The sequence below is a fragment of the Meleagris gallopavo genome, chromosome 4 (assembly GCF_905368555.1).
Source record: "Meleagris gallopavo chromosome 4, MGAL_WU_HG_1.1, whole genome shotgun sequence".
NCBI lineage: Eukaryota > Metazoa > Chordata > Aves > Galliformes > Phasianidae > Meleagris > Meleagris gallopavo.
In genome coordinates this window covers 46,221,526-46,248,593 of record NC_139407.1, presented here as the reverse complement: position 1 = coordinate 46,248,593, position 27,068 = coordinate 46,221,526, and the positions used below count along the sequence as shown (strand labels likewise).

General features: G+C 35.0%; 1 protein-coding gene across 8 annotated transcripts in view; it reads right to left on the bottom strand.

The window, feature by feature from the left end:
* FRYL (FRY like transcription coactivator) overlaps positions 1-27,068 on the bottom strand; it is a 155,214-nt gene that overhangs the window by 8,235 nt on the left and 119,911 nt on the right. For 7 of the 8 annotated variants that reach the window (XM_085223190.1, XM_085223189.1, XM_085223184.1 and 4 more), the window contains 15 exons: positions 26,680-26,774; positions 24,180-24,787; positions 23,433-23,530; positions 22,274-22,444; positions 21,207-21,347; positions 18,884-19,081; positions 17,441-17,602; positions 17,082-17,156; positions 16,464-16,640; positions 13,720-13,923; positions 12,676-12,843; positions 8,560-8,813; positions 7,381-7,588; positions 5,312-5,461; positions 3,226-3,324 (listed from right to left, as the gene is read on the bottom strand). In XM_085223190.1, coding sequence (XP_085079316.1) covers positions 3,226-3,324; positions 5,312-5,461; positions 7,381-7,588; positions 8,560-8,813; positions 12,676-12,843; positions 13,720-13,923; positions 16,464-16,640; positions 17,082-17,156; positions 17,441-17,602; positions 18,884-19,081; positions 21,207-21,347; positions 22,274-22,444; positions 23,433-23,530; positions 24,180-24,787; positions 26,680-26,774 — 2,808 coding nt within the window. Of the gene's footprint in view, positions 1-3,225; positions 3,325-5,311; positions 5,462-7,380; positions 7,589-8,559; positions 8,814-12,157; positions 12,242-12,675; positions 12,844-13,719; positions 13,924-16,463; positions 16,641-17,081; positions 17,157-17,440; positions 17,603-18,883; positions 19,082-21,206; positions 21,348-22,273; positions 22,445-23,432; positions 23,531-24,179; positions 24,788-26,679; positions 26,775-27,068 lie in introns of those variants that run through there. The other variant, XR_014883154.1, reaches the window with a different exon arrangement.

Below are 27,068 nucleotides of genomic sequence, written 5' to 3'. Positions count from 1 at the left end.
TGAATTTGGGTATTGTTACAGGGAGACGTAAGGGGAGGGGGCAGAAAAACGACATTCATCAAATGAGTTTGTATTTTCTCTTCACTTTCTGCACAAGGTTTACACCAGCATGATTTCTCAGCACTTCAAACCTACCAATCATGCAAACTGTAGAAAAGCAAGTCTGTTATACTTTAGCAACAGCAGTTGCTCCTGTGTAACAAGATGTATGTGCAGATTTACTGGGAGAAACAAAAAAATCCAAAATCTTCAGTAGGAGTTCAGTATCACCTCTGGTTCATATCAGCCAGAGAGATGAAGCGTTCTCACATTATACCATGCAAACAGATTCCACCCTCTTCCATAATACAGCACTGTATTTAACTCCAGTTCCTGTAGTGCATAACAAAGTTATTATTTTCAGTGGGTAATCTCTTTTTTTTAACCCTTAAAAAAGCAGGGAAATTTTAAAGTATTAATATCAAGCATTTGTGGAATCAAATACACTCTTTTTGGATTATGTGACCTGGTGATCTCATCTACGGAATGCTCAGCAGATTCCTCGGTACAGTGAAAACAGCAGCAAGCATGAGGTAATTTGGGTATTACTGAAATAGCAACGCGTCATGTTGAGATGCAGAGTGCAGATTATCTTCAGAAACGAAGAACAGGCTCTGTACATCCATGGAAGAATAATACAGCATACCGAGCGCTTTATATCGTAAGTCTCACAGGAAGTCTCTGTAACCTTTTTCTAACCTTTGTCTGATGCAAGAAAAAGAAAAATGTGATTTCCCATCTGCTCAATTTAATAAAGGTTACTTAGTGAATTAACCGGGCCTGTGTGCTTATCAAGAGGAGAAATGGAATTCTCTAAACACTGCAGTGTCAGCTTCAATTAGTGACATGGATACCGACAGACACAGCAAATCTAATTTTTCTTTTTATCTGACAGCATTCATCGGCAATAATGGAATAGGTTTGCACTGGAACAAACAGCAACAAGAACTGGAAGCCAGTAGTTGTTTTCACATGCTTTCCTTTTAGAATTTCTTTAAATCTTAAATCAGTTTGAGTAAAGGGCACGCCTAGAATTGTACGGAATACGTATAACATTATATTTTATATTACATGCGTCTGAGCCCGTGATCTCAGTCCCTAATATATAAGTGAAGGCACAAGCAGCTTCCTTGCAAGAGAACAGAACAGTAGCTCCAAAAGATTGACAAAATTAATTAATTACAATTTTTGCAAAGAATATATGTTCAAGTGTGCAGAAAGGCCTAAACTTTCTCTTTGAGAACAGCAACAGATTCTGTAATAGAATGCTCGTATGTTTACCTTACAACAATTTGCTTTTCCCTAGGTATCTCCTACAAAAATGCAAGACAGGGAAGTGTGTGATTGCCCTTGGTCACAGTATAGGTTGGTTTGCCAGATGACCCTAAAACAGACACCCCTCAAAAATCCTACAGTACAGATACCTTTTTCTGTCTTATTTCAGTGCAGTTTCAAGCAACTGCAACCTTGTTTTGAATTTGATTCACATGAATGGGAATGCTAATACTGTGCATAGCATGATAGTGACAAACAGCATCTATTTATTTGGGTAAATTTTAAGTAACAATTTTTCATTGAGGATAATGTACAGATTTTTCCGGTAGTTAATTCTAGAGGATACTAGAAGTGAATTGTGTTTATTGAAGTATTCGTTAATTTGTATTTACTTGATCAGACAATATCCTAATTAACTCAGTTTGATCATTTTCTGCATGTTTCTAAGAAAAAAGTGAGAATCTGCAACATGCTCATTATGTATTTTACTTTCAGATTATGCAGGATACGTGTAAGTATTGCTTGCAATAACAGAAAAAAAGATTTGACTTCAAGAAGTTTATTTCTGCCATTCCCTATATTCTGTTCAGTAGCATAGAGAAAACAAATGAAATTTATCCTAAATTTGATTCTTAAGTCTACTTATATTGTGCAATATGAAAATGGAGGACTGAGACCAGAAGAAATAAATCTCCTTCCTTGGTACCTCTTCATTCTCTTTATGAATTATTAAAGAAAAATAAAAGCTGTCAAGATGCTCTCAGTTATTTCACAGTTCCATTGATCCAGAGAAACCTTTTTCCTGCTCCAGTCATTCACAAATGCTGTGGCAGAAGACAGGCTGACCACAGAAATGTTACTAGACACCCTTCTGACAGCTTCACTACAGGAAAAAAAAACAACACTCTTTTACTACGATGTAACAAAAAGAGACCACCAAGCCAATATCCAAAGTAAAATAATAATGCAAACAAGCTTATAATATCCAGCATGGATTTATATCTGTATGACAAGTCACAGAAGAAAACTAGTTAAAAAGAAGTTAAGCAAGTTGTTAGCCATTTGAAAGGGATACAATTTTATAAACCAAACAACACTGTATCTTATTGCTATGACAAACTGTGGACTAGATGAGGAGCATGTACAAAGTGAATCCCCAGTTTTTGGATGGTTACTACTCAAATCATATCCAACTCCCCAGCACCCCTCTACTCTGCTTCAATCTTCTTGTCTGACCCTGGGGAAAATCAGTTACTCTCTCTGTGCCCCAGTTTTGCTCTCTAAAATGAAGAATAAAATACATAGTTTTCTTACAGTACTGATGCATTGGAGATTGTCAGACATTAAGTATTATTACCAACAATAAGGTAATGTTGGTCATTAGATGAGTGCTTTGTTTCTGATTAAGACTAAATGACAAGATGTATTTTATTATATTAGACCTCATGAATTAATTTCCAAACAAATTGTTAATTGCTACACAGCAGGACAAGAAATTCAGCATCTCTTCTGCAGAAATACTGGTTTTCATCCTAAAAATAGTTTACCTGCAGTGCAGCGTGGTGTGCTTCAGCCTTGATTTTGAGGAAACCTCGTTTCCACCAAAAAATGGATGGCTATTCTAGTAACCAAATCAACTGTCAGCAAACTGCAAGGCAGGGGACATCATTTCTTAATAAACTCAGTGCAACAGAGAAAGAGGAAAACTTGTCCTCTGCCAAGATACCATAGATTGAATTCTGGTTCTGTTTCACATCACTCAAATTTGTCTGTGTGGCCAGAGCCACTGCCTGGTAGGCTGCTAGCATCAGTAATACATTCTGTCAAATGTATGTTTAACTTTCCTAAGGATCATTTTCTCTCTATAGGAAAAGCCTCATATATTTGATTTGAAATACAAAACACACTCACCTGTTCTGCAGCCTCTCTTTTGACATTATAAGTATCCAAATGTTCTTGGAGTTCTAAAACACTGAACTTCAATGTTTCCAGCAGCCCACAAGACATTAGCTGAAAGATAAAAACAGTCAGGTAGTATCCAACCATAATCTACATAGTCCAATACATTAGTAATTATGTAACATGAAATTTCAAGGCCATATTTGAAAAAACAATCAAATTAAAAACAGCTATGTACATATGAATCATGACACCTCTGAATTAATAAATTAACACAGAGCTGGATCAGCTCAGACAGTGAGCTTTCAATTCCAAAATAAGGGCAGTACCTAGTCAACAGATAAATGAAAGACTCCAAAGGGAATTCTAAATCTATCAAAAATAAGAGTAATATAGGTCCACTTCCATTAAATTATTTGGGATAGAAGATGTATCTGTGCAATAATATTTGCCAGTATATCAACACAGGTATGTATATGTGCATGAATACAGATGTACTGATATATTTGCATATACTGCTATATATGTTTATATTCCTTTACACACGGCATTATATATATAGATGCATACATATATAAATCTATATATATTTACACACTCCTGCTGTTCTAACTATGCACTGGTATAGCTCTTATTGTGGCTTCTTATCCAAAATAAATGTTGTTTTTTTGATTAATTTATACTGCTTTTCAAGTGACGTAAGTTAAACAAAGACCATTATACATGGTTCCGTTGAAATGCACTGTCCATATCATGCTTTTTTAGTTCCCATATTCCAAAGCAGGAGCAAAAGAGCAGAGATGCCCCTCAGCAACAAGGAAAAAAGCAGGTCATCTCAGTTTCCCATCTGATATCACTTAGGGAAAGGCAAAACAGGACAAGTACGTGGAGATCTATTTGCTTTTTTGTTCCTGAATGCACTCTTACACTGTGTTGCTCCACATAAAAAAAATCTATTCAGGGGTATTTCTTTCATGAATGTTTAGTTGCTTTCTGAAAACATGAACACTAATTGTAAAAAGTACGGAGTTTCACAGTTTGATTATATATCACACAAAGGATCACCTCTCTTTGGTCCTGTATGTTTTGTAAGTCACTACTAGCTTAATTCAAAGCTCTTTAATGCCAAATAAGACAAAAATGCAATAATTCCTCTTTCTTTATCATGATACTGAAAATTTTTGTACAGTTAACAGATTATCTCCCAAATACCTGAAAAATCTTAGTTTGCATTCTCATGTCTTATATGAAAGCCATTCCACCCATCTCTTACTCCCTGTTGCTTCTCTTGGAACAATTTCCAGTTCGACTGTATATACTTTGAGAGCAGTGGACCAGAACTACCCACAAAGTTCACAACGTAGGTCTACTGAGTATATGTATGTTAGCTTAACGATGCATTCAGATTTTGCTATCTCTTTTCATAATTATTCGAGCAGTTTTGTTTATTTTTTTTACTGCCCCTAAGCACTGAGTCAATTTTTCATATCAATATTTATTATAACCCAAGATTTCAACTTGCACAACAATAAACAATTCAAACCCTTCATTATACACTTCTTGCTTTAGTTTTTTTCATGCATGATAGACTAAATACATAGACAATAAATAATTTTAAAAACCAAAATAGTAAGCGGCCTTCCTTTTTCTTCAGGTCTTTATCCAGAGACTACAGAATAAATATGAATAAGTGAGGAAGTTACAGGACAGCAAGGGAGTCTAAGTGATATCTGATAAGTTCACTCCCTGTTAAAATTTGAGGGCTTTTTTTATTATTATTTTTTTAAATTTTTTTTTTTTTTTGAGAAGATGCATTTCATCCTTGTGTTTTCAAATGTTTATGATTTATGGCGGTCACCTCACATTTTAATTCCTTTTTATTTCATTTGTAATAAAGCTTTTTTTAAGCATCTCGTAATTATTCAGGTAATATTTCAATTAGTGACACGAGCACAATCTTTGAAAAGGCAAAAATTAACACTTTTTTTTTTTTGAAACTAGCACTGCTGTTTTCCAAGTGTTTAATCATCATTTTGTATCTCACATAAAAATGTGTACGTAAACTTCTATTTCAGCATTAAATTTAAAAGATTTTTACCGTTTCTGCATCCACAAAGACTGTTGGGCATTCTGAACATAACATCATCACTTCCAGTGAACTCTTAAATTTCTTTCCAATGCGCTGTAGACTTTCTCCAAGAAAGCTGACTGAATCATTTGTTATAGCTACAAACTTTCTTTGAATGGTCTAAAAAGTAAATCAGAAAAAGAATGTATTTCAAAATCCCTCCTGGTGTTTTAGTTTAAAAATTTCAGGGCAAATTTCCATTGTGACAGCATAGATTTTTTTATTAAATTACAAAGTAATTCGTAATTCGTGTGTTTATTTAAAACTATCTCCAGAAAGATAAGAAATAATTAAGTAAAAGAAAACAGCATGCAACTATGAAGATGATACTTCCTTTCATATCTGGATCTTTACCATTAGGATATCCAAACGACTGTGCCATACAGATTCCACTCATTTTCAATTGTTTGTGTTACAGAAAATTACACACAGAATTTTAAGAGTCAGGATAAGCATGTACAGTATTACTTGTGTCCAGAACTGCCACCTGCAGGATTTGTCACCTTCAAAAATCTGTCCTACATATATTATTACACAGACTATACCTTGGAGTAATCTGATACTTTGCCATATACTATTTCATAAATTCTAGACAGTTACATGTACAATAAAACTATACGAGGGTAAGATTTATAGCTGCAAAATTGAACACAGAAGTCACGAAGGAAAGGTCCAGACAAACAAGGTCTCCAAGGTCTCATCTAAGTCTTTTAACTCTTCTCCGTGTCCAGTAACAACTTCTCAGGAAAGTGTCTTTACCCAGACTTGAGCCCAGGGCAGCTACTGCCTATTCTCCCAGGGAATTTGCTGTTCCAGCTTACTGAAGGCTACCACTGAAATCTTTCAAGGCTTTCTTTTCCTTCTAGTGCCTTCTTTAATGAGCGTAGGAGAGTATCAATTGCTATCTGTGTAACACTCCCTTTTAGCCACTTTCAAAAAATGTATTACACAGATAAACTAAAGCTCTGATGTCTTCTAAAGCAAGAGAACAATAATCTAAATCAAATAACAGCAATTTTTCATAGCAAATTGCATATTTCTACTAAAAAGTGAAGATGGGCATGGATGCACAAATAAGTTATTCTGTGAATGAGGTAGGGTATGAATTCTTCACAATTGCTTTGTGGTACTAACCTTAAACCTGCCCCCCCCAGGATAAGAGAGTATTGTGGTAGCATGGTAGAAAAAAATAAATAAATGATCCTTTCACTGAGAAGCTTATTACAGCATACTAAACAGCAGGCAAAATTAGCTTTGGAGAAATAAGAAAGGGTTGGAGTCAGAAGGTCTTGGTTTGTAATACTGTATCTGCTATTAGCTCACTTGGAACATTGCCTATAAATAAAATGGAATAATTATACTCCTCCTATCCCATAAGAAGTTGCCAAGAATAATATGTGTCTACATGGTACTGCTTAGAAAACACGCAAAACACATTCCCTAAATACAGGGAGGAAGCAGTTAGAAAAATTAGGCCACAGGCATATCGTGTTGGATGCCACATCTGTGAGGCAAACGTAACTTCAGAAACATCCAGCTTTAACAGATCTCCTGGTGCTTCAATTTAAAAAAAAAAAAACAACACAATTTCTCACAAGACAGATGAAAGATAATTTCATTAGTGTTTTTCATGCTGCGAACCCATCATAATGAAATCCATAGAAATCCCAGGAGGAAATCATTAATTCTGTAATCAGCACAGAGCTTGGGTGATGTTCAGGAAAAAAAAATAAAAAAGAAAGAAACACAACTTGAACTAAAAGCTTACAAGAAATACTAAATAGCTTCCCCCTCCCCGCCCCTTCCACTGAGCAGGATCTCTCTCTCAGAGACAGTGGATGCAGATATCCCATGGAAAAGCAGTGAGTGAACATACACACAGTTTTGTTTTGTGTTATGGGGTTCTTTTGGTCTTGCTTTTCATTTGCTTTCTAAGGCTTTTTGCTACCACAATCCTACAGCTATGTAGGGAAAGAATAATTTTAAAAGCAGAAGGAATGGATTTCAGACAAACAGCCACGCAGTGGCCATTCACTGACCTGAAACAATCTTGAGAAGACATGAAATGTATACACAGCACATGAACCATCTGTATCAGATAGCATTTGATTGACATGGCAACGCCAGGCTTCCTCTTCATCATCATATGCCACTGGCTGGAAAGCTGCCAATATGGCAGAAAGAAATGGTGAAGGAGGTGGGGAGGTTTGTACTTCTGGGAAGCCATCCTGTTCTTCTTCATCTTGGCTGTGAACAACAGACAAAAGAAGTTAACCCCTAAGTAATTTTCAGGGAAAAATCTTTGATTTTGGTAATAAAACAATTAAGGATTGTCTTTTAAAAAATAATTTATTCATCAGTTAAGCTTACTATGAACCAATTAAAAAAAAAAAAAAAGTAACAAACCTCAAAATTTTTTCTACTACCATATTAAAAAGTTGCTCATAACCTCAAATATCTCCTAAGTTTACTAAACCATGCTGTTTCTCTGCACATCTACAAACTGTTATCTGTAGGTTATAAATAGTTCTATACAGAACTATAAATAAACACACATCACTCAGAAATTGACTTTTCTTTCATGCCCCCTGTAACTGAATTAACATTAAATTCTTCCAGTTTTTATTCATCTAAACATACAGCATTTATAACAAATTCTAGCTTTCAATAGAAGGAAGGCTCATCTGGCAGTTTAATAATAATCTTAAAACCATCTTAAGTAGTACCAGTGAGATAGATGGGAAGATGGAGATGGGAGCACTTCCATTTTTATGAGCAATCAATTTAATAGGCTTTTGTCTGAAGAGCATTCTGCAGTCATATTTTCCATTAGGCACTAGACGGCCGATAAAAATATCAAACTATCAATTAATCAATGTTGCTAATTACAACCATTTAGTTGTGTTTATTACTTGTAATACAGAAAATTTTAACCTTTCTTTTATTCAAGAATTCTCATCTTTTCATGCATGTTGCTCTCCCTGTAGCAAAAAATACCTGCTTCACTCTCCAGAGAGAAAAATTTCTCTGATCAGAACCATCTGAGAGAATTACTGAACTTATTTGCTAAATAGGCATAAACCATTATTTCAGATATGAAAACATCATTTTACCTGCCTGTACTGTGGGATTAACAAAAGAAACTACATCATAAGAAAGACTGCACTGGTTCATGTATTGATGTAATTCCTTTTAGTTAGAACCGATATTAATCTGACCTAGACAAACCAGAGAAGTCAGCTTCTTCTTCTTCACATCTCTCATCCAGTTCTTTCAAAGCAAGAGTGACATCTTCTTCACAGACAGATTCACAATAGCTCTCTGGAGCTGCAGGCTCTGCCAGTTCTGGGGTCTCTTCCAACTCAAGAGGTTCATGACAGACCAGACAGTCTTGTTGTTCTTGTAGTAGATATGACCCAGTGTCTTCACTGGCAGTGCTGACCTGTTCATCCCTTACTGCTGAACTGCCTTCCTGTGAATCAAACATACTTTTATGACTTTTTTTGTCAAAGCTTATGCAATCTTATCAGCTTTTTATTATGGTAAAGTAACAGATTGATTTTAAAAATAATAAAAAAAAGCATTTACACAGGTTCATTTATACTTGAAACATTCAGCTCTCTGTATTATTCAGTTTTACTTGAGCAGAGACTGGCAGTCTTTTTAACTCTTATGGCATGGTTAAGGTAACTTCAAAGGTTTAACTCCGAATCTCTGAGTGAAGATTTTTGACCGCTGGCTTGTACAAAGAGCTGATCATTAATCTCAGGTAGGAATTATTAGACTGACCCTTACTTCCATCTCTCTTCTTCTATTAGCATCATTAAAATCACTATATTGAATTTAGTTGATTTATGATTAACTCATTTGAAAGCTTTTACTTGATTTTTCTGTGGAATAAAAATAGTATCATCCTGCTAGTGCTTTTTCCTAGAGGCAGTAATTATCACATATCATTAATATTTGTGACATTATGTGCTGTTTTATCTCTACTTGGCAGCCCAGAACCAGTCAACAAACTTTTGGGCAGCCTCTAAGCATGCTCATCATTTCACAGCTTTCATCATCCTAAACAAATCTTGGACAAATAAGTAACTACAGACATACTTCAGACCATTCAACTTCAAACAGAACTACATAATTTTCCTTCATGGTGGTCCTAATGTTATCTCACCTTAACTGTGGTATTTCTACATGTGACACTGCTGCCCTTTGGCACAGCTAGTGACCTCGTTTCTAATGCCTCATTTCTTTTTTACAGTTTGAATCTTGAGCTTTATGGCACAAAACAGCCATTTTGTCATACCATGCAGCACATGGGAACACCAGGCATTTTTACAACAGCACAGCAAAACAACTTGGATTGAAGAAGTGGTCAATTTTTGTTACAGACATTAACATATTACTGAAAGTCAGTGGGTGATATACTTAAAGTTTCTCAACTGCACAGAACCTAAGGAAAATTACTTCATATAAATAATTCTTCTATAAATCCACAATGTAGGTGAATAAAGTAGAGTATCATTGTAGTAAGAAAATTACACCTACTTTGTCTTGCAAAGCTTATTGTTCAAAATTGAAATGTTCTTCTAAGCTAAACCATAAATTACAAACTGGTACGTGAAATGCTTTGTCCTTTTTGCAGATATATAATTACTGGGAACTCATCAAAGACATTTAAACAAATTATTTACTTAACTCTTTAGCATCCCTGTAAAGAGAAACAAGGAACTCACCTGCATCTACTCAGCACAAACACACTTTCTCACTCTGAAATCATCTGCCTAAAGACATCTCTCTCTAGACAGATACCTAATACTTATTGTGAGGTAAATTTGAATATTTGAACTGTGTCTGATGAAAATGTATACATTTGACTGAATTCCATATTCTAGCAAGCATAAAATAAGCTTGGATCACATCACATTTAGAAATTACATTTATATGCGATTGCAGTCTATATTTTTCCCTTAAGCACAGCACCAGTTTTGCCATCAATCTGTATGTACAGCTGAGCCCCTTCCCAAAAAGAGCTTCACACAGAAGCCAACCACTTATTATGGTCTAAACTTCTTCATCAAATACTATCAGCCATATACGGTCCAAGAACAAACTCAAAATACCACATGAAGTTTTTATTTCCTCTTGGGGAATCTAGCACCTTTAAAATGTGAGACTTAAAATTTTAGAAGACATCTAAAAAAATACAGTTATTTTAATTGAAACTTCAAGGAAAGGACTGACTTGAAAAGTTCATTGTGAAGGTCTACAAACAAAGAGTATTGGCAAAAAAAACCCAAATTTATACAATGCCATACATGAAGCACAATGCTACCACATTCAGTTTTAACACTAATTAATAGAAATAGGGACTATATTAACTAACTATGCACTCTGATGTAAATACATAGTGTTACTTTTACATGGGAAAGTGCAATAAAGCCTTAAATTACAGACCTGTATCTTGATTGATATATGTACATTTCCGCATCAAGGGATATCTCTCTCAGATAATTTATTTATGAAATAAATGAAATAAACTGACTTTTAACTTCACTGGCAGTGCATTCTTTTCATTTACAGATGAAGAAAAATCTCATTCGCTTATCAGCTGTTGTTTCTGATAAGCACTCTTTGCTAGATGGTGGTTAGTCATGAAATTACTTTTTAGCCCCACGTAAATGTACTCATTACTTTTAATGTTTTCAATATTTTTACTGAAACGTTGCAACTTATTTCCATGATTACTTTCGTATGACTTATGAGAAGTGTAGTGATCTCATAAAGGGAGCTGTAAAAGAACAAGTCCAAATATAAAGGCAGTCTTAGAAACAAATAAGAAAACGCAAAAATGAATTACAGCTTAGAATGCACCATGGGCAAACAACAAGGAAAAGTTCTATTGCAGTGAATGTGATTCTAAAAAAATCCAGCTTTAATGTCACTTCCTTTCCTAAAGGAATTATTTCAAATCTTAAAATAACACACATCTGTCCTATATTAGAAAAAAAGAATCATCCAGATTAAGAGTTCTTCATCGTTCAAAACTCCACTGGAAGAAAACTGCAGAGGTAGAAACACTAACAGCATAATAGCCTGATTGGCAATCTGAGCATAGGCACTCTAAAAATTTGAGACAACTTATCACAATTTATCAACTACAATGTAAGCAAGCGCTTTCATAAATAAATAAATAAATAAATAAAACGAAGAAAAATGCCTTGTTAATCACAGTGGCAAAATTTGAAAAAAGTGGGAAAAAGCTGCTTTACAGAAGTCCAGTGTTACACATTCAGAAGGTGAGGGTTTTACCACAGGACTGCAGTCACTCACACTTCCCCTGTTAAATTCTAAATATATCCTCTGTTGTTTCAGTTACTTTAATTAAACTACATGGTGGTTCACCTGTTAAAAAGAGTATTTTCTAGGTAGCAAATATGTATAGTATACAGCTTTTGTTCAGAAACCATAGAAATTATGTCTAAATCAAGTTAGCTGAAGACTCAATAAATATCAGCTGTCCACTGGTTATTTAAAGGTATGGAGGAATAGCTTAATTTTCTGAAAAACTTGTAGAAGACGTATTCTCTGTTAAAGTCAAACAAAAATAAGATTGTCAGTCTCATTGCTGATTTTAACTGAAGTGATACAGAGTCTACCTAAAACAAGCCACTTCAAATTCAGAAAAAAAACCAGAGTTTTTATCTATAACTGCTAAATACCATAGGAGCTGTAACACAGGAGTTTTATTTTATGAGTTTCGCTATTTTAAATTATTTAAAAGATTTTAAAAACCAAAAAAACTGAAGTACTCACAGATTTGCAGGCAGCCATTAGCTTGAAATCTGTCTCACTCCACAAAGGCCTTTCCAAAAAAGTACACCACTAGCATCTGTGGTCCTTTTTAAAGGATTATTTAATTGAACCAACTGCTAACACAGCTGGCCTGAGGTTTTATTCCCACATAGCACCAATCACATTAACCCAAAGAAAGCAAACAAAGGAAATAAAGTATTTGAAAGAAAATTTTGCTCAAGAAGGATTTCAACCATATCAAGGAAAAGCGTCTTAAATATTAGCCTATTTTCATTCGGCACCATGAAATGTTCATTATCAGCCCTTCCAGAATATTTTTAACCTGTGGTAAGATCCCTGAGTGCATCACATGTACTTTTCTTTCTGAGGGAACCTTTTATAAAAACATTCCAACAGGTTAGAAATATTAAAAGCAAATCAAACAACCAGTGTAACAGATGAAAAAAGAGAGCAAAAGTTGCTACTGAATACTAGAAGGAGCCCAGATCAGCCATGCACCAGCCCATATTTCTCCCCACCTCAGGCAGCTGGTTGCTAGAGTTATCTAGAGACGCCTCCAAACTTGGGGTCTCAGTTCTGATTTGAAGCACCTCTTCTGTTCCCACACTGCTAGTGGAATCTTGAGACTGAAGTGATAAGCCAGCATGATCTGATATTGTTTCATCTATGGCAGAATCACTGTTTAACTGAAAGAGAAAAGAAAAAAAAGTGAAATTCTTCAGTGTACCAAACAGAAAAAAACACATTAGTTTTAAAATAATCTGTTTCAGAGTGATTAATTAGCTGTTTGAATTTTTCACAAAATTAACAGCTCTACACAATAAATAAATAAATAAATAAATAAATAAATAAATAAATCGCATCACACACATTTTTGTAACATGTAACTTCAAAGATAAGTTGGCAGTTATCCTTGGGATCCCGAAAATAATTTCCTTTCTTCCTCTGAAAGGTTTCTGGTAGGAGGAAAAATGCTATGCAAAGCACTGACTAGTAGATCTCTTTGTTATAGGAAATGTGAATACAAACTTTGCCTCGAGTCTGAAAAGGGGAATGCTATCTCTGCTGCTCCCTCTCCCCTGAGACCTCTTTTTTCTTAATTAATTAATGTGATGTAGAGAGACTTCTGAATCACCTACAAATGATTTTACGCAAGCTTCAAAAGGCACAATCACATTAGTAATTTCAATAGTTAAACACAACTGAGGCTCCTCTGGGATCACTTACTGCTCTTGTTTTCATTTAATATTTTGAATTTCTTCGCAGCTAGGAATCCACAAACACTTTGCAAGTAATGTATGTGATTTTACACTTACATTTGAACAACAATAGTAAATATAAAGGCATTTAAAACATTAAAGTTATTTGAGAACAATAAATCTATTTTGTACCACTAGCAAAGTAACTCTCATCAGGAAGTTACTGTGACAGAGTAGCAAAGACAGTTCAGTTTTATTCAAGGCATTTGTTTCTCTGGATGAGAAGCGTGAGCCATACTTAGCAATTAAAAATGCACGCAAAAGCTTAAGTTCTCAGATACTTTTCACCAAAAAATAACTAACCATCTGTGAGCGAGACAGTATCTGACTTGCAGTCAGTGCTGCTTCTTCTTCTGAAGACTCATCAGTATCTTCCTGGTTGGTCAGATTCAAGCTGGGTGTGCTACCAGAGTACTGACATTCTTGAAGAGATGGTGTGTCTCCTTTGTCAATACTGTCAAGAGAGCGCCTACGAACACCCCAGTTGAAGTTGTCCATGCTTTCACCCTGTAATAAAAAAGTTTGCACACGTACATATATGAATGTTAACATATTAAAACTAATATACAAATGCAACATAGACAACACAAGTATCAAATGCATTATGAACAGAGTTTCAATCAGCCCTTTAATTTTATTGGAAGTTTAAACACCTTGCTAAAAGATGTTCGCAGAGAAATTAAAATAAATGGTACAAGAAGCAGAATTCTTTTGATTATCTTCTTGGGAAGTAGCTCAATCTATAATCTATACTATATCGGTATCCATTTTATGTATCTGACTAGAAAGTACAAACACACCACAGACAACAACAGATGAACAAGCCAGGGCACCAGGCTGCAACTTACCTGCAGCTCCTGGTTAGCAAAAAGGAAAACACATATAATTAGAAAGAACGAGGACGAACACTTAAAGATACTCTAGAACCAGGGAAAAATGTTTTATTACATAAGATTTGCAAACAGTAAAAGACTGATTCAAGCTCTGGAAAAAAGCTTTAGTCAAAAAGCTAGCACTTAAAATAATTTATCTTTCTAATGGGAGACTGATTAAAAATAAACTGATGACAAAACACCAAAACCAGCATGCTTATGATACATTTGCTCTAGCATAACATGTAAAGCAACAAACATTAGATGAAGTCTTTTCACTAACACACATGAATCTGAAATGACCACATTCAACTGACAAAGCATCATCAACATTCATTATATTCAAGCTGCAGAAAAATGGATGTCTTCATTAATTATTTCACCAGATACTCTACATCAATTTTATGAAAAGTACCCTAAACATCAACAGCCAAATCCTTCCTCTTTTCATATTTATAAGCTGGGACACACTTAGATTGTAAACGTCCAAACTACTAAATGAAATCCAGATCTTAAAACACTATATTTTTTAAAAATTCAGAAGTACAATAATCATCTTTGATTTTCTCAAGCATTCTGTCAACCTTCAACAATACAACCAATAATATGGAAAACCTGATCAGTTCACTTTGTCAGCCTACAGTTAGTAAAATACTGTACCCAGCCCCAAGTGCGCAAATATGGGGTTTCCAAAATTGTTCTGAGAGGGTGTCTTTTATCATGACAAAAGATCAATATACTATGAGTATCCACAGCGAAGTAAGCATTTTCTAGCCACTTTCTCTCAGCTGTTTTGCTCCACAAAAGATACAAAAAATTACGTCAAAGCAAAACAATCTCAACACCAATAAAGTACTACTTCCGTGGGGAGAAGCACTTAAGTTTCATGAGCAAAGAACATTCTGTTTTTTTCAGTAAAAAACTGGGCATCTCTTGTATCAAGCGCATAACTTGTATGCAAGCTTATATGCTTTTTTTTCTTTTTCTTTTTTTTTTTAAACAATAGCATTAAATGTTGCTTACAGGCATGTAATCAGAAAGTTAAAGATTGGCGTAGTTTGGCAAACTTTCAATTTCTGGCATCCTACCTGTAAAGCCCCATCTACTACTGAGCCTTAATGATTTTAATTTATTTAACTAGCATTCAATGTACGAGACTGCATCTCTATAGAGTGTGGTCACACACATGTAATACATATCATAATGAGTCTACGTGTCTCCTAGAAGATGCAAATAATGGCTTGAAATGAAGCAATCAGTAAGTTTAAGAAAGTGAGATAAAACTAAAGTATAAAGGGAAAAAGCCCAAGATTTTTTTAAAGAACTGGATAAAATCAGGAGAAAGAGAACAATTTTAGGATTTATACAGACTGATATCTTGGTAGTCTGTTGACTCCTGACCTGCAGGAGTCATCAATACTAATTCACTACTTTGTATAGACAGTAACAAAAGTACTGGAAGAAACTACAAAGCATTCAATTTATTCTCTACTTCTCCCCAGTCCTTTCAGCCATACTTCTAAAATTCATCAAATTCTGGTCTCTTATACTTATCCCCAAATAAATCACACTTGTTAAAGGAATTGTTACTATTTCCAAAAATTCAATTTTGTTTTTATCTCTCCTCTTTTTTTTTTTTTGACAGGGAGAAGTAGAAGAAAGGTAACTGCAATAAACCAGTGGAAGTTGTAATGCAAGCAATTATGATGTCTGAAGCAATCATATATAATTAGTATATCGTACAATTTACAACTTTGAAAGTTGTTCTTTATCTTTGCAAAATGCAGAAATGTATCAGGAACAAAGATTATATTTTCTTAGTATACTGCTTCAGAGGTTTCTACTGCATAGTGCTACTGCTACAGAAGTTTTCTATTGCACTGCAACCAGGTGTTCATCTTGTCACTGGCTGTCACATCACCTCTCTCTTTCAGATTGAGTCACTTCACCTCTCCCTTGACAAAGAGCCCCTTCCCCCACAGTATGCAACAACATAACACCGCAAAGTTTAAGATACAAATTTCTTTACTGTGCAAGTTAAATTCAATCACATTATAAACTCTTCCCAATTGAATTAGGTAAAAGAGCTGCCAATTCCTTAGACTTGCACCAACAAAGCTGAATTTTTAGAACATTCTCAAAAGGAAACATACAGAAGAAATCCCAAGGTCTCACCTCTGCATCTTCCAATTCAACATCTAAAAAGTCAAAGTCTTTAAAAACTCCAAACTGTTGTTCACTGGTATTGTCTTCTACAGCCACTTCCTCCTCTTGAATCACTTCTTCTGTTGTTGATATAAGACTGGTTTGTTGATCTCCAACTTCCAAGTCTTCATTAGAGGAAAACACAACCTGAAGATATGGGTAAGAATAGAAATAAAACCTTTCAACTTCTGTAGCGCCAGTAGTGATCCATCCTGTTTCACAGTTTAATAGCAATAGCAGTATTAAGAGTGCCAGTGCAATCATTGTACTGTGGCACGTGCAACATGGAATTTGTTTCAAGACTAGCTGGACTTCCAACTGCATCTTTAAAGCAAGTATATTATTCTCTCATTATTGCGAGAGCTGTGAAAGTCCGGACCTCTTGAAGAATAACAGAAATTCATTGTTTATGATTCGATTTCTATTCTCTTTGCTTTTTATATTTTAATCTTCTATTGGATTTGTGAATTACTGATCTGAAAACCAGTTTCTAAAACCTTTCTTCATACTTTCACCAGTATCTGAAAACCCAACAGCATTCTCATTTATGGAGCTTTAAAAGCAAAATAGAACACCACCACTACTTACTGAAGGATTCTTGGGAAGACCAGATTCTGGACCACACAGAGAAAGCACATTCATGAGCTTCTCCCTGGTTCTTCTCTGAAAAAATATACCAAATAATAATAATCACATAGCAAGGCATCTACCAGAAGTCCAAGTAAAAAAGTAAACGTCTGCATTTTTAACTAGTCATCTTACATGCTGACATCCTCCAGAAAGAGAAAGAATCTTATTCTCTTAACTTGTACTGGCTTTCACTCTGTATTAGTTTATTGCTTTGCCAATACATAATGCAATTTCAAACTACATTTGAACAAATATTTTTATTACACATTCACAAACACTGTATATTGCATGCATAACATGCTTGAGACACAATGTACCTGAGATAGCTGTGGTCTCTTCCAGCTGACAGGAACTAACGCATTTGAATTGGAGCCTGATGAAGTTGAAGAAGTGCTCCGGGTGACAGCAATGACTTTTGGCTTCCCATTTCTACCAGCAGCACTGTGTTGATCACCGTATTTATTCCCAATAATTGGTGTCTACCAAAGACAACATGTGCTTTCTTAAAATTCAAATCTATATTAACAGAGACTACACGTTTGATTTTAGAAATTAGTCTTACATTACCGAGGGCCTTTTTCTTTGTAGCTGTTTTTATTCTAGAATTCTACAAAGTTTGAGCCTAATCCATTGAGCACCTATACAACAATAATATACTTGGAAATAAAAAGTTAAATACTTGTATCTTAGGCAGCAGACTGTCGCTCTACTAACTTGCAATTTTTTTGAAAAATGCAAATTCTATGCTGACAGTCCAGTTATAATTTTAAATGCCTTTAAATTAAAAGTTCTTCTATAGATACCCTCACAGTTATTAACTAATTATTGCCACAGTTCAGCAACTTCTCTAGAACACACACAACTTCTGAAAATCAAGGATTGTATTCAGCCCTTTTCAAAAGAAATGCTATTTTGGAGGATGGCTGCGAGAACAGGGCGGCCATGAGACTGTGTACGAGCATAGCTGGTGTGGCAGCACAGAGTGCATACCCATGAGAAAACATTAGGAGTTAAGATGGGAGACACAACATCCTTGGGGCAGCATGTAAACAGCAGGCCCACATCCGCAGCTGTGCTCTGTGGATATGTGGGGGGCTGATAAGTGGATGAGCGCAGCGGCACAGGTGTGAATGCTGGCTGAGCATTGGTTGAAGCTAGGCAGCCCACCTAACCGCCCACTTTGTGCTCCAATAGTAAGTGAACACGTGTATTGGATCCATATATAAACCCTGTGTGTGCAGCAATAAAGTGAAGCTTGATCACTCATATTGAGTACTGTTGTGCTTCCCCACTTGAGAACAATCTGATTAGGACGCTATCCGCGGCAATGCTATTCTGATGAATTTTGTGGGAATTCCCCAGTGTCTTGGCTTATTTGCATTCGATTTAAGTAACGCTCCTATGCCATGCACATCTCCAATCGTTATCTAGGAACAGTTTCAACCACAATCCTTTATTTTTGATTCCTTCTAAAGTTCTCTCCAGATTCTGAATCCCTATATAGCAGTCAGTTGGCTATGCTCTTATCGCCAGACATACAAGTCATCCGTATTAATTAATACATCATTTTGAGTTCTAACAAATCTTTTCAGTTCAACTTTAGTTACACCTCACGTGTGTATAAAACTTCAACATGTGTTCTTAAAAATGATATTTATTTTTAGACATCAGTGCAAAAGGCTAACACAAAATAAATCCAAGTTTGGAACAGAAAAATCACTGCATTGGAACAGAAAAATCACATTAAACAGAGTGATTACCTCTGATATATCAAAATGAAAATCCAAGGTCTTGCCAGGTAGCTCCTTGGAAACATTATTAAAAATTTTTGTGAAGGAGATTTCAGGAGAACCTATGTCACCTCCATAAGATTTTGGAATATCACTAGGTACAACAAGGCTTGCTGATCTAGACACCACCAGTTTCAAGATATTGAGGGCTTCCTTCCAATATGGACTCTAAAAGAGAAAATAACTCAATCACCAAACAATCATATTGAGTAATACAGCAATTTTTAATGTATAGTAGGCCTTTTTCTTTGACTCATTTCAAGGTTCCCAAAGCCAAAAGCTCTAATCTACAGGTGAGTGCAAGGCATTAGCACTAGCAGTAGCTTTGGAACTCAAAATGCTGGTAAGGCAGCAGCGAAGCATCAGGTCATCCCACGGTTGTCAGAACAAGCCAGGCAGGCTTACTAGATCCAGATCACAGTGCACATTGGACTGTTCCATGCCCCTTGCTCTCAGTATTTACGCAGTTTGTTTATGTGTTTGTCTTTTTTTTTTTTTTTTTTTCCCCCTTTCTTTTCTACCATTATCTGGAATATCTGTCCTTCATATCACAGAAAAAAAAATTGAGTAGCATTTAAAAGCAAAATAATTTCCACCTCTAGACATTTTTAATTATTTTACGCTCAGGGGCAGAATAAACTGAATTTAAAACAGACAAGCATATTGCATGTTTTGTATTTCCTCAGGCATTAGAAAGATGTTTAAAAAAAAATTACAACATTTTTTATTTTGCATCAAACTGATGGAGCTCTTAAAAAAAACAAGGACAAAAGTATGAGAACATAAGAGGCTGAGTCTGAGCTAAGTGCTCTCTCTTCAAAAAGATGATTAATGTGATGTAAATAATTCAGCAATCCCATTTGCAGAGATTGCAGAGTGGATAACAGAAGAGGTACACACCAAAACCAGCACTTAGGAGGGTTAACATTTATGCTCCTGAAAATGTTAGGATTCTGACTGAAACCTACATCTTCCGGTTCTTTGGTATTACTAGTAATTTTTTTTCAGTACCACTATAAGTTTGTTAAAATACTTTTTATTTACTGCATTAAAACAAATAAGCACCACTTGCAAAGCTCTAACTAGCACGTGCTTCTTTGCAATCAATGATGGCCTTCAACAACCTTGTTAATTTCTGTGTATCATAAGCATAAAAAAAAATATCATCTCAACTTGAACCATCCTGTAGTAATTAATATTTATTAAGATGCATTGTGATCACAGGAGACTAAAAAAGCCTGTTTTGTAGCACCACAGTTAAACAAGAAGTCTTATTTTATGGCCTCTTATTACCCAATTGTTTAATTCTATCAAAAATGCGTATTCTTCTCTGGAATATTTTTTCAATACTACCACTATTTTGACAGCTAACATCTTCTAATTGTGATTACAGTCCATGGTGGTCTGGTCCTGCACAGAAAGCTCAGATAAAGGTTAGAGGCAAAGCAAGCAGATGCCAGGCTATGAGGACCACTGTTATGCCAATCATTGCATTTTGCCTAATGCACTCAGACAGGAACACAATATCTAAAGTACATATCCATCAATAACAAATCATCCAGGGAACACTACCTTTCCTGGTTAATTATGATTAAACCATTTGACTGAGCTACATTTGGCAATAATGGAATTCAAGGAGGAAAAAAAAGGAGAAAAATAATGAGAATGTTGTGCACTGAAATGGCTTTGTGCTCCCGGCATTTTTATAAAAATCTTTCAGCAAGATGTTACATTTTCTTCCACAAAATATTTTTCAGTAAATTGTGTTCCAATTACAAAGAATCAAATTGCCTGGGGCAAAAACACTGTTTTGGGGACTTCCTTTAATAAAAAGTGCTCAAATTCCTTAAGGTGAACATTAATGTTCCTCACTTCAACAGATTTATTAGTGCAAGTGATTTAAACATGCTCTTAACTGTAAATCTTCTTTCGGAAAAGGAATGCTCTTAAGTACTGCCCACAAGTTTTATTTAACAGTAAATGTTTTTTATTTAAAGAGTTATATTTTAATAGTCAAAGGATCATCTGCTATGTATGTATATGGCTACATACATAGAACTGTCCATGTCTATAAACAGATGCACTCTCATCCACATAATTTGTCCCAAAAGATGCAACTCTAACTGAACAAATATATAAACCTATAACAAATTAAGTATGTAGAACTAAAAAATAAAATACTATGAAGTTCAACTTTAAGCAAATTTGTTTTTATATTTAAAATATATTAAGTCTAATATTAAGTGTAATTTTCAATTTTATAACAAGCAGAAAGGCTTCTCAGAGTACCTACCTGAACATATTTACCAATAACTTTAATGATTTCCAAATTAAACTGCTTCACTGGTGCTGTGGACAGGTCAATATGACTCAGAAGACTGTAAATGATCTGTAGCAAGGATTGCTGCATACTGGATAACCCTTTCTCCAACAGCTAGGAAAAAGATTTTAAGAATTAATGCTTTTAATGGTAGCAAGAAATGAAAATGAACACTAAAATGTAGACAAACTTCCATACTTATTTATTTTTCCCTATGATAAATTTTAGTGTGCCACTCCACGATTTTCTAAATCCTATTTTATCATAAAAACGGAGAATAAAATGGAATAAAATAACATTATCTGTTCTAACTCATTTTTCCCCAAAATTTCACATCTGTTAGCACAGATCTAAAGTAGCTAATAAAAAATACTTCTTACTAATAGAAGTGCTCAAATAAAGTAAAAATCTGAAAGCTGCATGGAAAACAATTACATCCATGCATGGTATACACAGTCTTATGAATGAAGTAAATATATAGGAATTCATTTGTAAGAACATTTAAGTATTTTTTACTTATCAGTTTGAAGGAATATTCTTCAAGGTCAAGCTCTAAAAGCTTTTCACATCACAAACTTTTTTAAAGGTAACAACCAGTTTGTCTGTATAAGTGCTTGGCAGAATCATATTGAATTCTATCCTTAAATTACCTTTGATGATATACTACATGCTACTTACAAATGAACTTTGAAATTAATTCTTAAGGACAACTTTAAATGTGTACTTAGTTAAAACATATATTTTAAAATATGCATTAGATGTATTTTACTAAAGTCAAGACTGTGCATATTTTACTCATGTAGCATAGAGCATAACTGATGTTACAAAACAGTACTATGTTAAAAAGGGACCAGTGGTTATTATTTCAAGGCACACTCCAGTTGTTGCAATCCTAAGTAGTCATCCCTTTTCCATATCCTAAAACATTTTGTTATTATTTTCCATGACGAAAGATGATCTTTTCCTCCCAATATTCAGAGTCATATGAACAAGGAATAGGTAAAGAGTCAACATGAAATACACCTTCATTAAAAATTTACCTCTGCAAGATAAGTCACGAGGTTAAAGGTGGCATCTGAGAAGGAGTCATGCAAATATCTACACACAACGTTAATCCAGTTAGAACAGTCCCTGGAATAACTGTGTGTACTGTATAAACTCATCATATGAGCCAGATTGGCAAGAGTTGGTGATTTCTCCTCTGCGCAAACCTGAAAAGCCAAAAGTATATACAATTACATTACAGATCACAAAATTTTAACCTATCAGGGAGCAAGACTGTTTAATTACTGAAAACGTAGTTCCACATTCCTGAATGGGTGATGACTACACCCTGATATTCATAAGCCATGACCTGTCGCTTCAGCATTACTGACCATCCTTCTTTTAAATAAATCTTGACTAGCCGTTTTCTACTACCGTGGTACTAATCAGAGCTATGTGGGTTAGCACTGAGGAAGCCAGAATTATCTGCAATATTTATACTGTAGTATCCACAATCCCAGCTTGTTCACTACTCATACTAGTCTTACTTTAACTTTGTGCTGGGGTAGCAGAAAACCTAGATAATCTTCTCAATGAATGCCTGACATCTATAGACTTTGCATATTATAAAGCTATCATAAATGGGTTAAGTCACACTCTCATTTGAGGCAAAGAAGTCAGTAAAAGTTCTGAGAACCAAGACATTCTCAAAAGTAACAGCAGTAATATATCAATCTTTTTTTTTTTTTAAAAAGATATTTCCTGTTAGTCACTCTGTACAAGAAATAGTCTTTGCTTCCTACCCACAAGTATGAAAGATAAGATTATGAAAGATAAGATTCTCTTATCATCAATTATTTAGGAAGTGTGCATTAGAATTGAGTTAGTTTAAATTTAATTAAATGTTAACATTATAATATTACAACCTGAAAATCAAACAAGAAAAAGTAAATGTTATCATTGCTAACATGTAATTTCTTTCTTTACTTATAAAGTTTATAGAAAAAGCTAAATGTATTTATTTTTCAGTGACAAAAGAAAACTCAGGAGCTTATTCAGACCAACCAGACTGGACCACATTTTTGAAATCAAACATTTCATAGTTATCTCTCTATAACTCATAGAATCATATAAATGAATTATATGAAGGAGTGGAAAAATACTGAACCAGTGCTGGTAATAAAAGTAAATTCCAGCAAGCAAAATTCTACATACCTTTGCTATCCTGTCAGCTGTTTCCTTACAGAACTGAGTTGGATTATCAAAATGTTGGATCAAATGAGGAAGTAAGCACAAGATGTTCAGGGGAAATCCTAAACACATACATAAACACAGTTATATGAGCCCTAATGATTTTAACATAATTTAATGTGGACTGTGTGTGTGTGTGTATCTTTCTGGTATTTAAGTACTCTTAGAGTATGATATACCTACATTCACGCATATATATATATTACATATAAATATGTATTATTATATACTATACATCATATATATAAATAGACACTATATTCATGTATAATATGTGTGTGTGTCTAACATGACATGAAACTAAAATCATCACTGGATCAATTAAGCAAAGCTGTCAAGAAATTCAGCAGCTTAATGCAGTACAGGAAAATTATTCATAAAATGTGCAAATGTTGGGCATAGTACTTACAGAGCTTTTTAGTATAAGATCACAAGAAGTAATACATAAACTCTTCAGACTTATTTGTCAGCAAGTTTGAAGTAATTTATACGTCAATACATAAAGTTTTTATGCAGTTTTTTTTTGGCACATAATGACTGTCAGTAATGTATTCCCACTTATTAGCACTGCACTATCAACAGCTACAAAAAACATTTGATTGAAGGGAGTTCCTTTCAAGGCAAATGCATAACCACTAATGATTTTGATTATACTTCACTTGATTAAAAAAACCACGACATTTTCATTACAAATATATTTACTAGTGATACCTGCTAGCTGAGAAGGATCCACCAAAGCATGCCTGGAAATTGTGATGAGTTTACTGAGGAGGTGAACTGTCATTTCTTGTGTGGATGCTGAAGTAAAGCCTTTTAGGAAAAGCTGCTGAAGGCCTGGGAAGTTATTCCATTTCAGTTTATTCTGCACCTTTTCTATCTTTTCCCGACTCTCTGATTTATCCAGAGGCAAGTGAATAAGAAGTTTGTTGAGCAGCTTGAGAGCCAAAAGATATTCATACTCATAGTCTGACTCTAGCAATGAAGTTGCAATCCAAAATATGGTGGCCATCAGATTGACAGGATCAGTAGTTGGCTGCACATCATACATCCCTCCCTCCCTCAGGGAGGAAAGGCTTCTAGTCCTGGCCAAACTTCCACCATGATTTATTCTTCCATCCATTATATCCAGTGTGTTGCTCCGTCGACGGTCACCTCTCCTCTCACTGATCAAATTCAGTCTCAAAGAATTACTTCTGGTATTGTTGTAGTATCCCAAACAACTGCCACTGTTAATGGGACTTGTGCTTAGATTTATCTGTCCAGTGCTTTTCCTATTAGCTGCATACTTGTTCCCCATTACAGAATCATGGTATGAGGTTCTAAAATAAAAATCATTATAACATGTTATTCAATGTAAAATGCAGCAATATTCTTTAGGAAAAAAAAAAAAAAGATCTGACACTAATCACAAAGATAGACAACTCAGTCAGCATTATTGCAGTATGTGGAAATACATGGAAAACTATCACAAAATATGAAAATACTCTATTGAGAATATTTCTCTATGTATTACAATATCCTTGCAGTGTAAGAACAAGACTTTAACAACCCATTACCTTTTTTATAACATATATTCATTACAATCACCAAATGCCCTAATAGTCACACAGCAACTCAGTAAAATAAGGAAAATTAACCTGAAGCATGTAAAAGATGATTTCTGAATTGAAGATCTAGCATTCCGACTTAACTTCTTAATAGATGTGATAAAGGTAGAGAAATAAGTGAATAAATATATATTTTTTGCTTATTACCTTATTTTTCTCTTCTAAAAAAAATCAACTACTTCTAGTTCTCACCCGTAAAATACTTAGAAATGAAATAAATTCTTAGAAATATCAACATTTTCAGAAACCTTTTCTATGCAATTAAAAAAAAGAAGATGTGCGTTCAGCAATTCTCTTCAATTTTGATAAAAGTTATTGAGCTAACCACTCAAACTGGAATGAAACACAGTAAGAAAGGACTCAGACCGTTCAATCAGACTTCCCTCAAACATGGACAAAAAATCTAAGGCCTAAAAAACCCCAGCATTTTCTACTGCTGAAGAAATTTCTTCTATAGTAAGATTGGAAAGTGGTTTGAGAGCAGCCCTGAGGAGAAGGATTTGAGTGTCACTTGATGAAAGATTCAACACAAGCCGGTAATGTGCACTTGCAGCCCAGAAGACCAACCATATCCTGGGTTGCATCAAGAGAAATGTGACCAGGAGGTGGAGGGAGGTGATTCTGCTCCCCTACTCTGCTCTCATGAGACCTGACCAGATCCAGTTCTGACATCCCAACACTAGAAGGAATCAAGCTGTTTGAGTGTGTCCTGACGAGGGCCACAAAGATGATCAGAGGGCTGGAGCATCTCCACTACAAAGACAGGCTGAGAGAGTTGGGGCTCTTCAGCCTGGAGAAGAGAGGTATCTGGGGGGATCCTATAGCAGCCTTCCAGTACCTGAAGGGAGCCTACAGGAAAGCTGGGGAGGTACTTTTTATAAGGGCAGGTAACAACAGGGTAAGTGGAAATGGTTTTAAACTGGAAGAGGGTAGATTTAGACTAGATATTAGGAAGACATTCTTTTGTATTGGGGTGGTGAGACACAGGAACAGGTTGCTCAGAGAGGTTGTGAATGCCCTGTCCCTGCAAGCATTCAAGGCAGGCTGGATGAGGCTCTGAGCAACCTGGTCTCGGTCCCCTGCCTATAGCAGAGAGGTTGGAACTAGATGATCTTAGAGGTGCCATCCAACCCAAACCATTCTATGACTCTATGATTGGAATAGAAGTATTTATTGCAGCAAGATTTTATATCTGTAAACTTTAAATTACTTCTTAAATATTACACAAATGGGGAATAATAAGATCCCATGAAATTATAATATTTAATCTAGTTCATTAGGGCTTGATAAAGTCCTGAATGCATTCACAGTGCCTCTTTTGAGAAATTTCAGAAGAAATGACAGAACAAATTAAATGGAAATTTTTGAACCAAGAGGCTAATTTGGAATGGTAGCAGATATCTACTTCAGCAAATCTAGGCTCTTATGAGTTTTGCTTGGGGAAGAACGCTGAAAACATCATAAAAGAGAAGCAATTTTGCCAGTGAGATATCACTACCCTGCAAAGATGGTAACTAATAATTTCATTACATAAGTTACAGAGATCTTAAATAATTCAAGTGTATAAAAACATAGAATGTAGCTTGACTAGTGAAAGAACTTACTGAGAAAGAGCAGAAAGCAGATCATAATGCTTCATGGTTTCAGCCAACGTATCAATAGCAGATTCTAAAGTCAGAAGCAGTTCTATGACAAAACCCTGGGGAAAGCCACAGGTCATTATAAAACATGCAGTATGCAAAAGGGAAATCACATCCCAACTATTGAGCAATATAAAATCAGCATCAATAACTATATTATTCTTATGCTACAGTTAGAAGATGACCTTGAAGAGAAAGGTCAAGCTGGCTATAGTTTTAAGATGGGTAAAAAAGTAAAATGACAAGCCCTTCAATTCATTCCTAAAATTTCAAAAAATTAATTCTGATTTACACTATTCTTAAGTATGGTCTCACCCTTGGTTACTTAGATTTTCATTTTGCAATATTGAAAG